Here is a 15,712-nt window from a genome sequence, read left to right as displayed (position 1 = left end):
TTCGTGGTGCTGGGAACCAGATCAGGGTTTTGCACAAGTCAGAAAACTAACACCGAGCTGCTGCATCTACAGCTCTGGTTTGTCTACTGTTCATAGTTGAGCCAGTGCCCACTCTTGGAGGTGACAACACATACATGCATTGGCAATTCAGGACGTTGTGGCCATTGTCCTGTTCATTGTCAGAATAAAGGGGTTGTTACTCAGAGGATACTGAAGATCACTCAGAGGATCACTGAAGAGATGTGAGTGTATCCCAAGAAGCCACCATAGGGAATTAGTTCATGAAGGGTGCAGAGGTCGGGTATTGCTGTGGAATTTGTGGGTGGGGAACTGTATGGTTGGATAATGCATAATTATTACCCACCAGGGTGACTAGGAAAGGTTTACAATCACCTGTGTCTAAAATGTTATAGAGCACACGAAAGGTAAAACCAGATACTCCTGGAAGCCATAGGTGATTAACTGGGAATCCCAGTGGTAGGAGTGGGTAACCCACAGGCCCCTAAAACAAGGCTTTGCCACAGTTGCTGATTGTCTTCCAGAATTTAACAGCAAGACCCTATTGCAGAAAAAGTTGCTGCTTTGGCTATCTGAGAGTCAGCTCCTGTAGTGCTAGAAGCTGCTGCCAAGGCTGCTAAGCATGGAGCCTCTGCTCAGCTACTGACCCTGCATGCTTCATGATGGAAACGCCAGGTAAGATGCATTGGTGGATATAGTGCACAGGTGTGGAGAGAACCAACTTCTTGACTGAACCAGAGGCCAGCTTTGCAGGGATGAAATTCACATCTGGCACGGGGAACGTAGATGACCTGTGACTAGGGAAGTCAGGTTCTAGTGGAGAAGCAAGTGACTGTTAAGGTGCTTACCCACATGAGTTCACTACCCCAGGTTACTACAGACTCTATCCATTTGGGCATTCTGTTCTGTTTTGTCAAGACTTGGCAACAGATGTGCTTCAGAGACAGGAATGACCAAAGGCAGGAGGGCTCAGTAATTCGCTGGAACAGGAAGAGAATAGTCAACATCCAGTTCTCCAGATCACATCAGTGGGCTGTGCAGGGCGCTCCTGTCCTCATCCCTAGCCATAGTCTACAGCTACTTTCTTCGTGTACCATACAGCACCTTGCTCTACCCAAACCCTGTCTCCTCTGGGTCTGTTCCCAGAATGCATCCCTTGTAGTGACCTCTCAACAGGGTCACAGCATATAGAGGGTACTCAACATTGGTCCCTTTTATTTGTCCGCAGTGGGCTGGAGAGATGGCTCAGTGGTTAAGAGCACTGGCTGTTCTTTCCAAGGTCCTGTGTTCAATTCTCAGCAACCACATGTGGCTCACAACTATCTGTAATGGGATCTGATGCTCTCTTCTGGTGTGTCTTTAGAGAGCAATGGTGTACTCATATACATAATAAATAAATTGTTTTAAAAAAAATACTTGGGGCAGTGGTGGCGCACGCCTTTAATCCTAGCACTTGGGAGGCAGAGGCAGGAAGAGTTCTGAGTTTGAGGCCAGCATAGTCTACAGAGTGAGTTCCAGGACAGCCAGGGCTACACAGAAAAACCCTGTCTCGAAAAAACAAAAAAACAAAAAAAAACCTTAAAAAAAAATACTTGTTTATTTGCCCCGCAGTGGGTTTGATTGCTCTTCCCCAAGTCTGGAGGAGTACCAAGGAGGATGGCAGCATGTTCAAGCATAGAAACAAGACTTTTATTCACTAATGTGCACAATCGAGTTCCTTATACAATCAAGGAAATGGGCTCTCTCCTGGGCATCAACTCTTTTATCAAAAGAATATCCACTCTTTTTAGCCCCACCCTGACAGTGTTTTTGACCCCAAACTAAATGTTAATGGGATGAGGAGTGAGTACACACCTCTCAAAACCACAATGCCAGGGGGCTTTAGGTCACAAGGCAGCAATGAGGACGGGCCAGAGCCACAGCCAGCTCATGCTCCTCACGTGTTGCCACAGAGCAGGCCTGAAGGAGGGGAGGGTGGTGCAGGTTAGTGTTCAGCGTCCATGACATCCAAGTACTTGGCCTCGATGATCCGGGGTAGCAGATTGTAGCTGCAGAGTAGAGGGAGAGGTAAACTGAGTGGTGGGCGGTTATAGCAGGCACCCACTGAGTCCAGCCCTGGGCTGAGCCCTCCTGACAGCTGCCCAGCCTGGTCATACCGGATTGGAATCATGGCAATCATGATGAGGGGAAAGACCATCTTCATGTAGGGCAGGGAGCTCATGCCAAAGGCACAGAGCAGCAGCAGCTGCAGGATCTGCAGGCCTGTGAAGTAGTGGATCTTCCTTTGGGGCACTCTCCGGATGTAGTGTGTGGGTGGGTATGATGTCTGCTCCTTGAGCAGCAGGGCCACACGCGAGAAGAGCTGGTTGCCGTCCAGGGAGGTCAGCGCAATGTAGAGGAAGAGTCCATAAAGCACGGGCTTGGGGATCCACTGCAGAGGGAACGGCAGCAGCAGCAGGGACAGACCCACCAGGACACTGGCACCCAGCGCGGTCAGCCGCGTCTCCTTAACACTCACAATCCTGTGGGGCCCAGAGCACAGGGCTACATGTGGGTGTAGCTAGGGCTGCATTACCCCCGAGCCCCCGTCTCCAAGTAAGCCACCTTCTTCCCTAGGTCACCTGTCGGCCAAGGCTGTCCCCCTGCTCTCGCTCTAGGACTCTAGGGATCATTCATACTCACGTTTCATAAATGTGCCCGTTCTCCACGCGTTCCTCCACTAAGGCCAGTGCCCGCACATGCAGTGGGGAGTGGGGATAGGCGGCGTGAATCCAGGGTAGCCCAAACAGAGACAGCCCCGTATTGATGATGGCAAGCAGCAGGAGGTCCCAGTGATAGGCAGTGCCCTTCACCAGCCTGAGGTAGATAGGCACACACGGACAGAGTTCTGTTGGCTGTCAGAAGTCTGGGACCTGGTCCCACCCTCCCACAGTCCTCAGTACCTGTTCTCTGGTGCATTGACCAGGGCCGCCACCAGGTTCTGCTCAATGAAGAAAAGCAAGGAGAGCAGGAAACCAAGACCCATGGCACTGCTGATGGCCTTGAAGGACAGAGAGTGGATCTGTGCCACCTCAAAAAGGCTCTCGCTTGGGTTGTACCGGAACTTGCTCACTGCAATAGGGGACAGGCTTGGCCCACAGTTCCCAGGGAGCAAAGCCATACACCACCCCTACCTCATCCCTCCCATCCCAACTCACTCTCAATTTCCTGGAAGCCATAGGAGCTGATGAGGGAGAAGGAGAGCACGGCGATGGGCAGGGCACAGTCAGACAGGGTCTCACGCACACATGGGTGCAGGTAGGGGCTGGAGAAGATGGGCGGGTATGTCAGCATGGCCTGGGGCGGGCTGGCCCGCACCCCGTGAGCCCCCTCGCTTCTTTTCAGGAAGTCTTGAACTAGAGTATAGCTTAGACTGGCTTCATACTTGAGATCCTCCTGCCTCCGCTTCCCCCCCACCCCCCAAGCACTGGGATCAAAGTACCTTTTCTTGAACTGGTAGAGGGTGTAGCCCAGCCAGAGTGTGCCCAGCATGATGAGGAGGCTGAGCACTGCTGTAGCCTGGCCAGAGTGTGTGCTGCCAGGGCTGCTGGTTGTGGCCATCTCTATGGGGCTGGACAAGAGGCTGGTGTTGAGTGCAGTGTGGAGACTGGTGTTGGGGCTTTGGCCAATGCCCAACAGGCTTGCCAAGGAGGAAGTCCTTTTTGTGTGGTAGTGGTGACCATAGTAGTACTTCCAGAAGACTGTGGGACAGGTCAACAGGCCTAAGCCATCTGGTACCTGGGAGGCTGTAGCTTAGCTTCTTTACAGAAATAGGACAGAGGGGTGTCCCAAGGGAGGTCAGGATGCAGAAGGCAAGGGGGGGGGCATAAAGGGAGACAGAAGGAATAGGAGAGAGCCCCACCCTTCCCAGTCAACCAGGAGCCACCGTTTGTCTATCTTTTGTCTCCCAAGCCTCTACTGTACCGGACACCCCATCATGCCTGGCCCAGTGTCTCTGCCCCATCTCCAGTTTCTCCTGGAGAAGCTATACCCCTTCAGCAGCACGTAGTGCTGCTGCTCTGTGCCAGCCATGGCTCCTACAGCATCTTTGGCATGTGAAGAACCACCTTAGCTTGATACCTCCCCCTCTGCCCTCACACTCAGAGATCCTCCTGCCTGTGCTTCCCAAGTGATAGGGTTAAAGGCGTGTGCGCACACCTGGCTTGTACTCACTTTTGACCATGCCCTTGACAGCATCCAGCACAAACGTGATGGAAATGAACAGAGCAATGATTTCCTCTGTTGACCTGCAAAGAGGGGCATTGCCTCAAGTATGTATGGGTAATTACTGAAGAGAAGGCTTCCCTGAACTCCTGCCTAGACCATCCCCATGAAAGAATGCTCCTTAATGGGACCACTCCTGATAAGCCCACCTCAGGCTCTTGGAGAACACACTATCCTGGGGTTATAGGGCTTTGGCATGACACGGACCCACACCTCCTGCCCCTGTAGCCCAGGACCAATCACCTCTTAAAGAGATTCATAAGCAGGCTGAGGTTGAGGAAGGCATAAAGCGCAAGGAAGAAACTGTTCCACAGGCCTGTCCACGCATAGAAGGCATTGAAGTCCAGGTTGTAGTCATCACAGATGACTCGAATCACTGCACACAACAAGGCAGGATGGACAGTCAGAGCTGAGCTGGGTTCCAGGACCATCTCCCATTTCAACCCCACTGTACCCTGGGTGTAGATGGCCAGGGGTGCAGTTGTCAACAGTATCACCAGGGGCTGCCCAGAGAACAGTGCATACAAGAGGCCTCCGATGCTCTGTCCGGCTATGGTCTTCTGCACATCTGTGACGGTGGTAAGGTCAGAGGTCACCACTGCCCAGAGTCCTTCTTCCTGCCACATCCCTACCGCCCCCAGACCCTCACCGATGGCCCCATTTGTGTTCTCATCATTGAGGGATCCAAAAGCAATGGTCGGTAGGAGGCAGGCGAAGTAGAGGAAGAGCGTGGTGGTGACATATTTGCCCACAGTCTTGCCTTTCCCAATGATGCCTAGGAACCCAAGACAGACAGCATTGGCCGAGGATGCATAGCAGGCACATGTGGCTTCGTGGCCTGAAAGGCTGAGTTCTGGCTGGGCACCTACCGTCGGTGAAGTCCAGTGGGTACACAGGGAACCTGCGCATGATGTCCATCCAGATGCCTTTTCCGAAAGGGAAAAAGTCCTTGCATTTCGGGGGCTGGGAGAAAAGAGAGAACGAGTTAGCCCTGGCTGGCCCATGCTCCTCTCGCCACGCCGACTCTCTCCTGTACCTGAGGGTGTCTGTGAGTGTGGAGGGAGCTCATGCTGTGCCCTGCTGCTCTCGGCATCATCATGGTGAGCAGCTGTCTCTGATGCACCAACGCCTCCTTGAACTCTTCCTCTGTGCGGGTCTTCAGGAGCTTCTGGCGGAAGGTGATGTCTGAGAACATGGTGGCAAATGTACGTGCCACCTCCATTGCAGTCTTGGTGCTTTTCTGGGGACAGAGGATGGTACAGGTTCACTTCCAGCTCCCTCAGCAGAGGAAACCCTGTCTTTGCAAAGTGCAGTCATGCACAGGCAGCTGGCAGTGGGTTCCGTAAGCTCAGGCATTAAATGTGCCTTGACACTCATACACCTGGGCCAGTAGGTCACCAGAACCACCACAGGCCTGGTGGTTTTCCTTCCTTTCTGTTTGTTTGAGATAGGCACACACTCTGTAGACCAGGCTGGTCTAGAACCATGGCATTCTCTGTACCTCAGCTAACCAAGTGTTGGGATTACAGGCAATGAGCCACCATGCCTTGCTTACTATTTTTTTCTTATAAGTCAGACACTAACATTGTCCTGAGCAAGAAGGCTTGCACACCGACAAGAAGTCACATGGAGCTTAACACATCCCTAGCCATGTCTCAGCAGGCCTGGGTGTCTTCTGGTTTGTCTGACTCGGAAAGGGGTCCAGGCCCATCAGACCTTATTCTCTTACCTGACATGATCAAGTGTTAAGGTCTGGGTATGAAACATCCCCTAAAGACTCATGTATTGAGCTGGGCGGTGTTGGCGCACGCCTTTAATCCCAGCACTTGGGAGGCAGAGGCAGGCGGATTTCTGAGTTCAAGAGTTCGAGGCCAGCCTGGTCTACAGAGTGAGTTCCAGGACAGCCAGAACTACACAGAGAAACCCTGTCTCGAAAAAAAAAAAAGAAAAAAAAGACTCATGTATTGAAAGGCTTGACCCCCATCTGAAGGGGGGAAGGGGGATTAAGTGGGTCCTGAGGGCTCTGACCTCATCATGGAGTCACACTCTGACACAGTTTCCTGGCATGACTGGGAGGCAATGGAAACGACAGTGTGGGGCTGGGCTGAGGAAGTAGGTTATTGGGAAGTACTCCTTAGAAGGGTGTATCCTGTCCCAGGACCCTACCCCCACTTTTTGTGAGGTGCTGGGGATCAAACTCAGAGCATCACATATGTTATGCCAGCCTGCTGCCACAGAGCCAGAGCCAGCTTTTTGGCTGCCATGAGGGCATCAGTTCTGTTCCCCCAGAACAGCACTTGCCATCATGATATTCTGCTCCAAAGCCACGAAGCCAGCCAGGCAAGGGGTGAAACCCCAAGCTGAAATAGATCTTCCCTCCTTCAAGTTGATTCTCTGAGTTACCCATCAGTGACAGCTAACATATGGCTTGTTCGCTCCGTCACTCAAGGTTCAGGAGGCCCTTTTGTCAGACTTGGAGCGACAGTCCGGACTATGCCTACTGTGTGTCCATGCTGGGTGCAGCCTGACTTCCTCAAGGCCACTGTTCTGGCCACACTGCCAGAACCATTCCCTGTAACTCAGGAGGTGCTCTCTTTTCTTCTAGCACAGGAATATTATAGGCAGCATATCTATAGGACTACTGGTAGGGCAGCCCCCCTATTCCTTGTACTCAGAAAATCCAGAGAAGGCAGCCTGCACTAGAGTCAGGCAGACTCATCAAAAAGCTAATGAAAGGGGCTGGAGAGATGGCTCAGGGGTTAAGAGCACTGACTGCTCTTCCAGAGGTCCTGAGTTCAATTCCCAGCAACTATATGGTGGCTCACAACCATCTGTAATGGGATCGGATACCCTCTTCTGGTGGGTCTGAAGACAGCAACAGTGTACTCACATACATAAAATAAATAAATCTTTAAAAAAAAAAAAGCTAGCTTTTTTTTTTCCCCAACATCTTAGTGAGGCTGCAGTGGTCCACACTACTCTCTGAGTTTCACCATGCCGCCCAAAGACGACAAGAAGAAGAAAGATGCCGGAAAGTCGGCCAAAAAAGACAAAGATCCCGTAAATAAATCTGGTGGCAAGGCCAAAAAGAAGAAGTGGTCCAAAGGCAAAGTTCAGGACAAGCTGAACAATCTCGTCCTGTTTGACAAAGCTACATACGACAAACTCTGTAAGGAAGTGCCCAACTACAAGCTCATTACTCCAGTTGTGGTCTCTGAGAGACTGAAGACTCGAGGTTCCTTGGCCAGGGCAGCCCTTCAGGAGCTACTTAGTAAAGGACTCATCAAGCTGGTTTCAAAGCACAGAGCCCAAGTAATTTACACCAGAAGCACAAATAGCGGAGACGCCCCCGGCTGCTGGTGAGGATGCGTGGGCAGGTTCAGTCAGCTGTACATTTGGGAAAATAAAATTTTATTGAATCTAAAAAAAAAAAAAAGCTAATGAAAAGTGGATGCTGTTGAAGATGGAGAGATGGCTTAGCGGTTAAGGGCACTGACTGCTCTTTGAGGGGACCTGGGTTCAATTCCCAGCACCCATATGGCTCATGACTGTGACTACAGTTCCAGGGGATCTGACACCCTCATATAGATAGGAGTACAGAGGAAACACCAATGCACATAAAATAAATAAAAGAAAAGAAAGAAAAGTGGATGTCCTGGGAGAAGGCCAGCACTGGGAAGGCAAGAGGATGTAGAGTTCGAGGCCAGCCTCCAGCCTGTGTCACAAGCACTAACGAAGGGTAGAGGTGTGGGTCAGTGACAGCATGTGCCCAGCTCCGTGTGTATGGGAGAGCCCTGAGGTCTGTCCCCAGCAGGGAACAATAAAAAGCACAAAGAGCAGAAGCTAGTCAAAGTTTATCTATTAAGGCTCTTCTATGGCTTTGGGCAGGGGGCTTACAGTTCCCCATTCAGGGTTTTAAGCCTTTTCCTTATTGGGAGAACTCCCAGACTGGACCAGTTTCAGCCCCAACAAAAAGTAAGATCCAAGGAGTGAAGGTCCTTGTCCGGCAAACCCTAAAGGAGGAAGGCTGGTGGGAGGCCAGCCAAAGAATGTCCCCAGTGCATACAGTCATTACACTGGGACTTGAACCCAGAGCCTTGTGGATGCTGAGTACCTGCCTTGCCACCAGTCTACACTGCCAGCCACCTGAACCAGTAATAGTAAAAAGCATTTCTTTTCAGTAGGAAAGCCAATCTTTTGAGCATTTTCAGGGAAATTCTGATGCAATAGGGACTTTGCAAGAACATCTCCAATACACATCAAACAGACAGGAAGAGCAGGTATGAGGTGGCCTGTAGCGATGTCCCCAGGGGAAGGGCAGAGCAACCTGGGGACCTGCCTCACAAGGCACCCAAGATTGAAACTCACCATCTTGGGTGGAGCCAGCACCAGGATGACAAAGCGAACCTCACAGGAGTTTTCCCCCCAGTTCTGTGGTCGAACCAGGCGGCTGATGCACACATGTCGCTTCTGTAGGGCCTTCATGGTACAGCTGCTCAGGAGAGAAGAGCCAAAGGGCAGTTGCCACCCTCAGGAGCAGAGGCTCCTGCCACCCTGCCAAGCCTGTGACAGAGGTTACCAGGGGGAAAAAATAGACAACAGAAGGGCTGGAGAGATGGCTTAGCAGTAAAGAGCACTGGCAGCTCTTTCAAAGGAGCAGAGTTCAATTCCCCATACCCACATGGCAGCTTACGATGCACCAGGAACTCTGGCATCTGTGGCATGCATATGGTGTACACACAACACCCAAACACATTAAAACAGAAGATCAGATGGAGCAGAGAGTTCGTATCCTGTTTCCCATGTTGGAGATGCCGTCACAATTGTGTCCCTTGTGTGAAGGCCAGTTTCTCCAGGGACATGAGATACCTGGGCTAGCTCTGGATAACAGTAAGGGACCAGGTATGTTGGTGGTAGGATGGCAACTCACATGATACAGAGCCATGACTGCTCGTACTGTACCCCTCTGACAGTGGCGGTGACTCCCTGGATGGTATCTGACAGCAGGTGGACTGAGGACAGAGAAAAGGATACAGGAGCATCAGCTGCTGCGGCCAAACCATCACGTGGCAGGGCAGGGAGACGGCCTTACCTTTACTCTCCATGGGGGCTCCAGCATCTGTAAAGAGCTTGGCCATGAGCAGGTCCAGGTCACAGTCAGGTTCTGCATGGTTGGGGTCCTGGGCAAAGCGGTTTAGCATAGTTCGGAGCACATCATCCAGGGAGGTGGCTGTCTCATTGAGAATGATGCTGGCCTGTGCTAGGAAGCCATCCAGGTCCCGGTGTGCACGGACCTCTTCCTCGAAGTTCTTTAGTTTCAGATACTGTAGAGACCCCAGGTACAGAACCACACAGGCTGTTAGAGCCTTGTGCTGACTGCCCCAACCTGCCCTCCACAACAGTCTATGAATATCGCTGCCCACCAGGAACCGTATCCAGGAGAGAAGGCTCAGGCTTGGGCTACTTTGAGATCCCTGTTTAGGAATGCCCAGGAACACGGGAACAGCACAGCTGATATAAGGGAATCAGATCACTTGAACCCTAACTGGAGACCCAGCACAGCCCTGGAGGATGGGCCTCACCTTGCGGGAGGTGTGTAGGAGCACACAGCCACCAGTTGCAGCTTCTATGTCTGGAGGAGTAGGAAGAGAGAGAGAGAGAGCTCAGTATGCTGCCTCACCCTCTCAGGTCTCCTCAGCAGGGTGAAGCCATCTACCATCCCCATACCAGATTTGGAGGGCTGCACTTCAAGGTTGACATTGACAAAAAAACGGATGCTTTCGCCAGACACAATGGAGGAGTTGACAGTGTCAAAGACCTCATCCCCCAGGCTGTCTTCCCGGATTTCAGGGCTATCATCCGTATCATTCTTGAAGTAGCCCAGAGTGGCAGCTGTCACCAGGAGAGATCATCTATCAGTGCCACCATACGAAGGGGCTCCCAGCCCAAGGCAGGGGTACCCATGCTCCATCCCCCAAGTGCACCCCCTGATGGTAAGAGCCCTCCCATCAGTCAAGGAGGGAGCTTCGGTTTAGGGAGGCAGGAAGGCTGGTCCTGCCTGGCCCTATTCAATGTGTGGCAGCTGGCACACAGAGCTGAAGCCCCTGCTGGGTGATCTTTTGTAGCCAACTTTAAAGAACCAGGGCTCTGTACTACTCTGACGTTTCAGCTTAAAAACAGTAATGGTAGGTCAGGTCAGGTGGCACATTTAATGAAAGCATTTGAGAAGCAGAGGCAGACAGATCTATATGAGTTCAAGGTCAGCCTGAACAGAGTTACAGGCCAGCACATGCCTACAATGTAAAGCTCAGGAGGCTGAGGCAGGAGTTTAACGCTAGTATGGGTTACACAATTAGGCCCAGTCTAGAAACAAAAACAAAAAGCAAACAAACACTTTGTGCAAGAGGCTCATTTCTGTAAAGCCTAGCACTCAGGAAGCTGAGGCAGGAGGATTACATGAGTTCCAGGCCAACCTGGGCTTTAGTGTGACTCTATTTCAAAAAGTTGGGCTGGTGAGATGGCTCAGTGGTTAAGATAAGCACAGGCTGCTTAATCACGAGGCTAGGAACTCAGATCACGTGCAGCACCAAGGCTGGACAGCTCACACAGACTCCTAACTATAGCTCCAAAGGAGCTGACACTCTCTTCTGGCCTTGTATACATATGCACTTACACAAACACACGCTCAAATCAAGAGTCTGTATTGGCTGTGTGTGTGTGCATGCATATATATATGTAAAAACAAACATAAAATAACAAAGACTGCTTTCTTCCAGCTTTCTCAGGCTGGGAACCCCGGGGAAGGTGAAGCCGCTGCAGATCCAAATGACCTTCACCTCCCTTGCCTCACTGGTGCAGGGTTTGGAGCCCTCCTCCCAGGGAGGGCAGGTAAGACAGGGCAGAACATCAAGGCTGAGACTCAGTTCAGCAGTTGAATAAGACCCAGGAGGCAAGAAAGCCTGTGAAACACCCAGAAGATGGAAGGCCTCTTCAGTCTGGCTCCTATCACTAACCCAAGATATAGCAGGAAGGGTTCTACGTAACATGAAAATGTCCCTTTTCCCTGTAGCCCTGGGGGGGAAAAATCACAGTCCAAGCCAGCCTGTTATTCCTGCCTTAGGCCTTGTGGCCTCTGGTCAGTCAGACTCTCTATCTCTCCTTGGGCCAGTCAGCTAGGGCCAGAGGCACGCATGCCCACTCTTGTCCTGTGAGCCAGCAGAGAGTCTCTCCCTCCAGGGCTGTCTTCGGGCTCATTTGACACCCTCTTCCTTGAGTTTTCTTTTCCAGCCCAGCCAGAACCTCTTTCAGACTGTCCTAGAGCTCCACATCTGTGGGCACTTTTAGGAAAGAGGACGTTGTAATCCAGACCCCACTAATGACTGACAAACACCTGTACAGGGACAGGGACAGGTCAGTGGCATGCCCACGCCTGTCAGACAGTGACTCACCCTGACTCATTTCCACTCCTGCCCTTTAGCTCCCTCTGAACACCCCAGGCCTCGTACCTCGATATCCTGAGCTCCGGACCTGGTGATCATCCCAGCCCCAGGCCTGGAGAATCAGTGAGCCAAGAGCAATCCCCCCCTGCCTTTCTTGTGGAGGTCATGGCTACCACCTTCCTTAATGTGGGCCCACCTTATTTAAAAGTGCTTGGGTTAGGAGGGGAGCCAGGTAGCACAGGCTTGTGGAAGAGGCAAGAGGTTCAGATGTTCAAAGTTATCCTTAGCTACATAGTGATCTAGAGGCTAGCCTAGGCTATATGAGACTCTGCCTAAATAATTAAGTAAATCCATTTGGCTCCTCCAGCAGTCATGCTCAGTGTGGCTTCTGCTGCTGCTCCCAGCGTGGGCATCCTTCTCCTCCTGGGCCCTACCTTTCCTTAGCCTTGGCTCTCAGACCTCTTAGGTCTCCTGCCATGCCATTCCAAGTAGCACGGCCATCAACCTAACCTGACAGTTACCAGCCTGACACAAAGAGCCCTCACACCCTGGGGATCTGGGTAAAAACATGTCACTGGGATGCCTAAATGCCGTGCTACTAAACAACATGGGAGGCTAGGGACACAGCTCCGTGTGTAGAACATGTGCCTAACATGTACGAAACTCAGTGCTCAAGCTCCAGTACCCTGTAAACCTGGTTTGGTGGCACAAGCTTGTAATCTTAATATATTTGAATATAATTGGAAATTCAAGTTCATATTTGGCTACATGGGGAGTTTTAGGCCAGCTTAGGCTACATGAGGGTTTTGTTTTTTTTTTTTTCTCAAACAAAATCAAATGAAACAAAACAGAGAAACAAAGGGTAGACAGATAAGCAGCATGGAGCCAAATGTAGAGAAGAAGTTAGCCAGGTGAAGCAGGGACAATTGTAGCCTCTCTCTCCAGAACTGAATGAGGACTGAGCAAGCAGTCAAGGCCATCCATACAAAGCACATAGTCTAAGCTGGCCAGATATGAAGGGCCCTGGAACAATGAAAACTGCAAGCAGTACTGGTAGCTATCGGCCCTCCCTGGACCTCAGCACCCCTGGTTGTTTGCCTTTGGCCAGTCTCATCAGCTGCCTACTTGGCAAGCCACATGGCCTTCGGACTGGTGGGAGCTAACCACTCCATCATTGGGCTACGGACAAGTGGCTCTGCCGTGCCTTCATTGGTAGGTATGTGGGCTGAGTTCCCCAGATTTTCTAGATACACACCTGAGAAGTATTCACTGGAGTCCTGACAGTGTTCATTCTGTGACATGGTCCAAGGACAATTTTCTACAAGAGAAGCCAAAGAGTAGTCACCAAACCTGTGGACCAGTGTTGGACAGCTCCTGTGCCTTAATTCACCCCATGCCTGCTGACTCCTCATCCTTCCTAGGAACAAACACAAGCCCGCTTCAAGAGGTATTGACTCTACCAAGGGGAGCCTACAGTGCCTGGGGAGAGTATCCTTACTCTAGGGTATTAAATCCATTTGTCCGTCTACTATGGACTTCCTATGCATGCAAGGGAAGTAAAGGGTACTTTCTCAGGTCATGTCATCACTAAATTGTCATCAGTATTCAGTTCATTAACCCAAGCGTCTCTGACTGAACCCCATCCAGCTCTGGAGGAAGGCAACTGGAAATCGCCTCCTCCCTGGATCCAACCCAGCCTCGCCCAGAACTTTGAGGTGGGGGTGTGTCCATGAGCCTCTCTTCAGAATCTGCCCTGGTTGCCACACAAGCCCATCTCAGACGCAGTTCTTCCAACCTCTTCAATGGCCTAGGGGGTCACCCAGGGGGCCGACCCAGCAACTGCCTCTGTCTCAGGGTTGCACCGTGTCCTGAGATGCCAGAAAGGAGCCATTGTCCCAGAAAGAAGGGGTGGAGTGGATATGCAGAACACACTAAGATTGGAGGTACTACGATCTGGGATGTCTGTGCAAAGAAGGACGCACGGGAGGGAGGAGCGTGCATGAGAAAGAAAGGTAGTCCACACTCGCAGCCACTGAGAGTGAGTGGATGGGCAGGATTCGGAGGCACTCGGGGCGATAGAGGAACAGACCACACCCACGTGCAGGTGAGTGGTCGGATACACCCGGCTCTGATGGATTGTAACTCTAGGCGGCGGCACGCAATCCGGTGCTGAGGACACCGAAGCTCCCCCCACCCCCTCTGCCGGTTACGTTACATCTTTCGTTCAATTGCTGAGGGCGTGTTAAGACGGCGAACGCAGAACAAACACCGACAGGATGCCCACGGCGTCCCCGGACGCCCCTTGCCGCGCGCGCGCGCGCGAACTGGCATTCAGACCTCTTTCGGTCGAACCCGCCCCCGGAGGCTCGAAGCCCGCACAGCCTCTCGCCCACCCAGGCCTGAGCGGCCGGCGCTGGCGTACACGCCTGGCATGGCCGAGACCCGGGCTTCTCACTCTGGACTCCGTCGTTCCGGGCGGGCTCGCAGCCGGAGCCGGTGACACTCCTGCGAGCCGCGCCGCGCTGCGCTCCTAACCGTGCGGTGTGAGGCTGCTTCCAGCCGACGTCGCGCCCTCACCCGCGAGGTCTGTTCTGGATCGGCGGCGGATCGCGTGCGGAGGCCTGAGAGTCGTGGGGTGCCGGCCTGGGAGGAACTACGAAGTTTCCGAACAGTCCCACAGTGCAGGGCCACTCGCCGGAGCCCCGAGGGCAGGGGCGCGCCGGTTTTAAAAGCTTGGAGGAACTCCGCCCCTACCTTAGCTGAGCGCCACTGCCAGCCACGCCCTCGGGCTGCTGAGTCGCCCCCAACCCGCCCTTGCCGCGCCCCTTTGCCCTCGCCACGCCCCCGACCGCCAGGGCGGTCCCCAACCCCCGCCCACGCCGCTTTCTGCACTTGCCCGTGGGCTAGCGCCCTAAGCCGCCCACGCCCGCGCGTGTCCACCCGCTGGCTTCCGCCCTCTGTTCCGCATCCTCTTCCAGGTTACGAGGTGGCTGGGTCTATGGAGAGCGGCTTGTGGTGAGTTCTGGTAAGTGCGATGAGCACCCCTTTCTACAAACCCGGTGGCTTCCCAGTAAGTGATTCTACAGACCTTGAACCTCGTATTGTCCCTGGAGCACACACTTAAGCAAAGTACTGTTCTCCAGCCACTCCGCCCCACTCCGTGGTAGCTTCCACACAGTTCTCTCCACAGTCGCTCAACCGTGGTAGGGTGAGCTGGGCGGGCATTTGGAGTGTTGGGGGAATTTGTATATAAATAGGCAAAGCCGGGCAGTGGTGGTGCACGCCTTTAATCCCAGCACTTGGGAGGCAGAGGCAGGCGGATTTCTGAGTTCAAGGCCAGCCTGGTCTACACAGATGACTACACAGAGAAACCCTGTCTCGAAAAAAAAAAAAAAAGAAAAACAAAAATAAAATAAAAAATAAAAAAAATAAATAAGCATGATCACCTAGGTTGGCATTCGGATTGAAGGTATGGAGGGTCCTGAAGTCTCCTCTACACACACACACACACACACACACACACACACACACACACACACAGGCTGCATTTGTTGGGGTAAACAGGCCCTGAGAGGAGAGGTTACATGCATGTTGTTCCACCTAGCTCTTAGGCACTCCTCTCAGCATCTTTTAGTTAAAATCCTAGCCCTGAACTCCTGGAGTTGCCGGGTGGAGGGTCAGGAAAGCTGAAGAGCCAGGCAGGATGGCAGACTCGGGGTCCAGATCCTTCTTTCACTCCAGTCTCTTCATGTCTGTGAACGTTTTGTCTTCTGCATCGCTTCCTAGCAGCACCCCAATACCTGGTTAGTCCAACACCACCCCCCCTTCCAGAAAATCTCTGGAGATTTAAGGAACAACTTCCCCAACTCTCTCCTTATTGAGGAGAAAGGAGCCCAGAGCACCCACCCCCACCCCAGAGTGTTTATGGCCTCCTGCACCATTGTCTGTCTCAGAGGAACAGAGAGTGGGAGAGTGGAAGGAGGGAATCTTAC

At 52.4% G+C, this 15,712-nt stretch overlaps 1 protein-coding gene and 1 pseudogene across 1 annotated transcript; one reads left to right on the top strand and one right to left on the bottom strand.

Moving 5' to 3' along the window:
* Positions 1-1,685: 1,685 nt before the first annotated feature.
* On the bottom strand, positions 1,686-14,475 carry Slc4a11 (solute carrier family 4 member 11). The gene is made up of 19 exons (XM_028755609.1): positions 14,298-14,475; positions 12,976-13,038; positions 10,009-10,173; positions 9,864-9,913; positions 9,374-9,605; positions 9,212-9,293; positions 8,650-8,773; positions 5,318-5,521; positions 5,151-5,244; positions 4,931-5,056; positions 4,736-4,849; positions 4,525-4,657; positions 4,231-4,304; positions 3,500-3,758; positions 3,216-3,322; positions 2,961-3,129; positions 2,701-2,874; positions 2,175-2,540; positions 1,686-2,066 (listed from the first exon to the last, which is right to left on the bottom strand). The coding sequence occupies exons 2-19, from the start codon at positions 13,019-13,021 to the stop codon at positions 2,003-2,005; spliced, it is 2,583 nt and encodes an 860-aa protein (XP_028611442.1). The 5' UTR covers positions 13,022-13,038; positions 14,298-14,475; the 3' UTR covers positions 1,686-2,002.
* On the top strand, positions 7,276-8,439 carry LOC114610594 (annotated as a pseudogene).
* Positions 14,476-15,712: the final 1,237 nt, after the last annotated feature.

Source organism: Grammomys surdaster, unplaced genomic scaffold, assembly GCF_004785775.1.
Source record: "Grammomys surdaster isolate TR1022 unplaced genomic scaffold, NIH_TR_1.0 129, whole genome shotgun sequence".
NCBI classification, from domain to species: domain Eukaryota; kingdom Metazoa; phylum Chordata; class Mammalia; order Rodentia; family Muridae; genus Grammomys; species Grammomys surdaster.
This window is presented reverse-complemented; position numbering and strand designations above follow the sequence as displayed.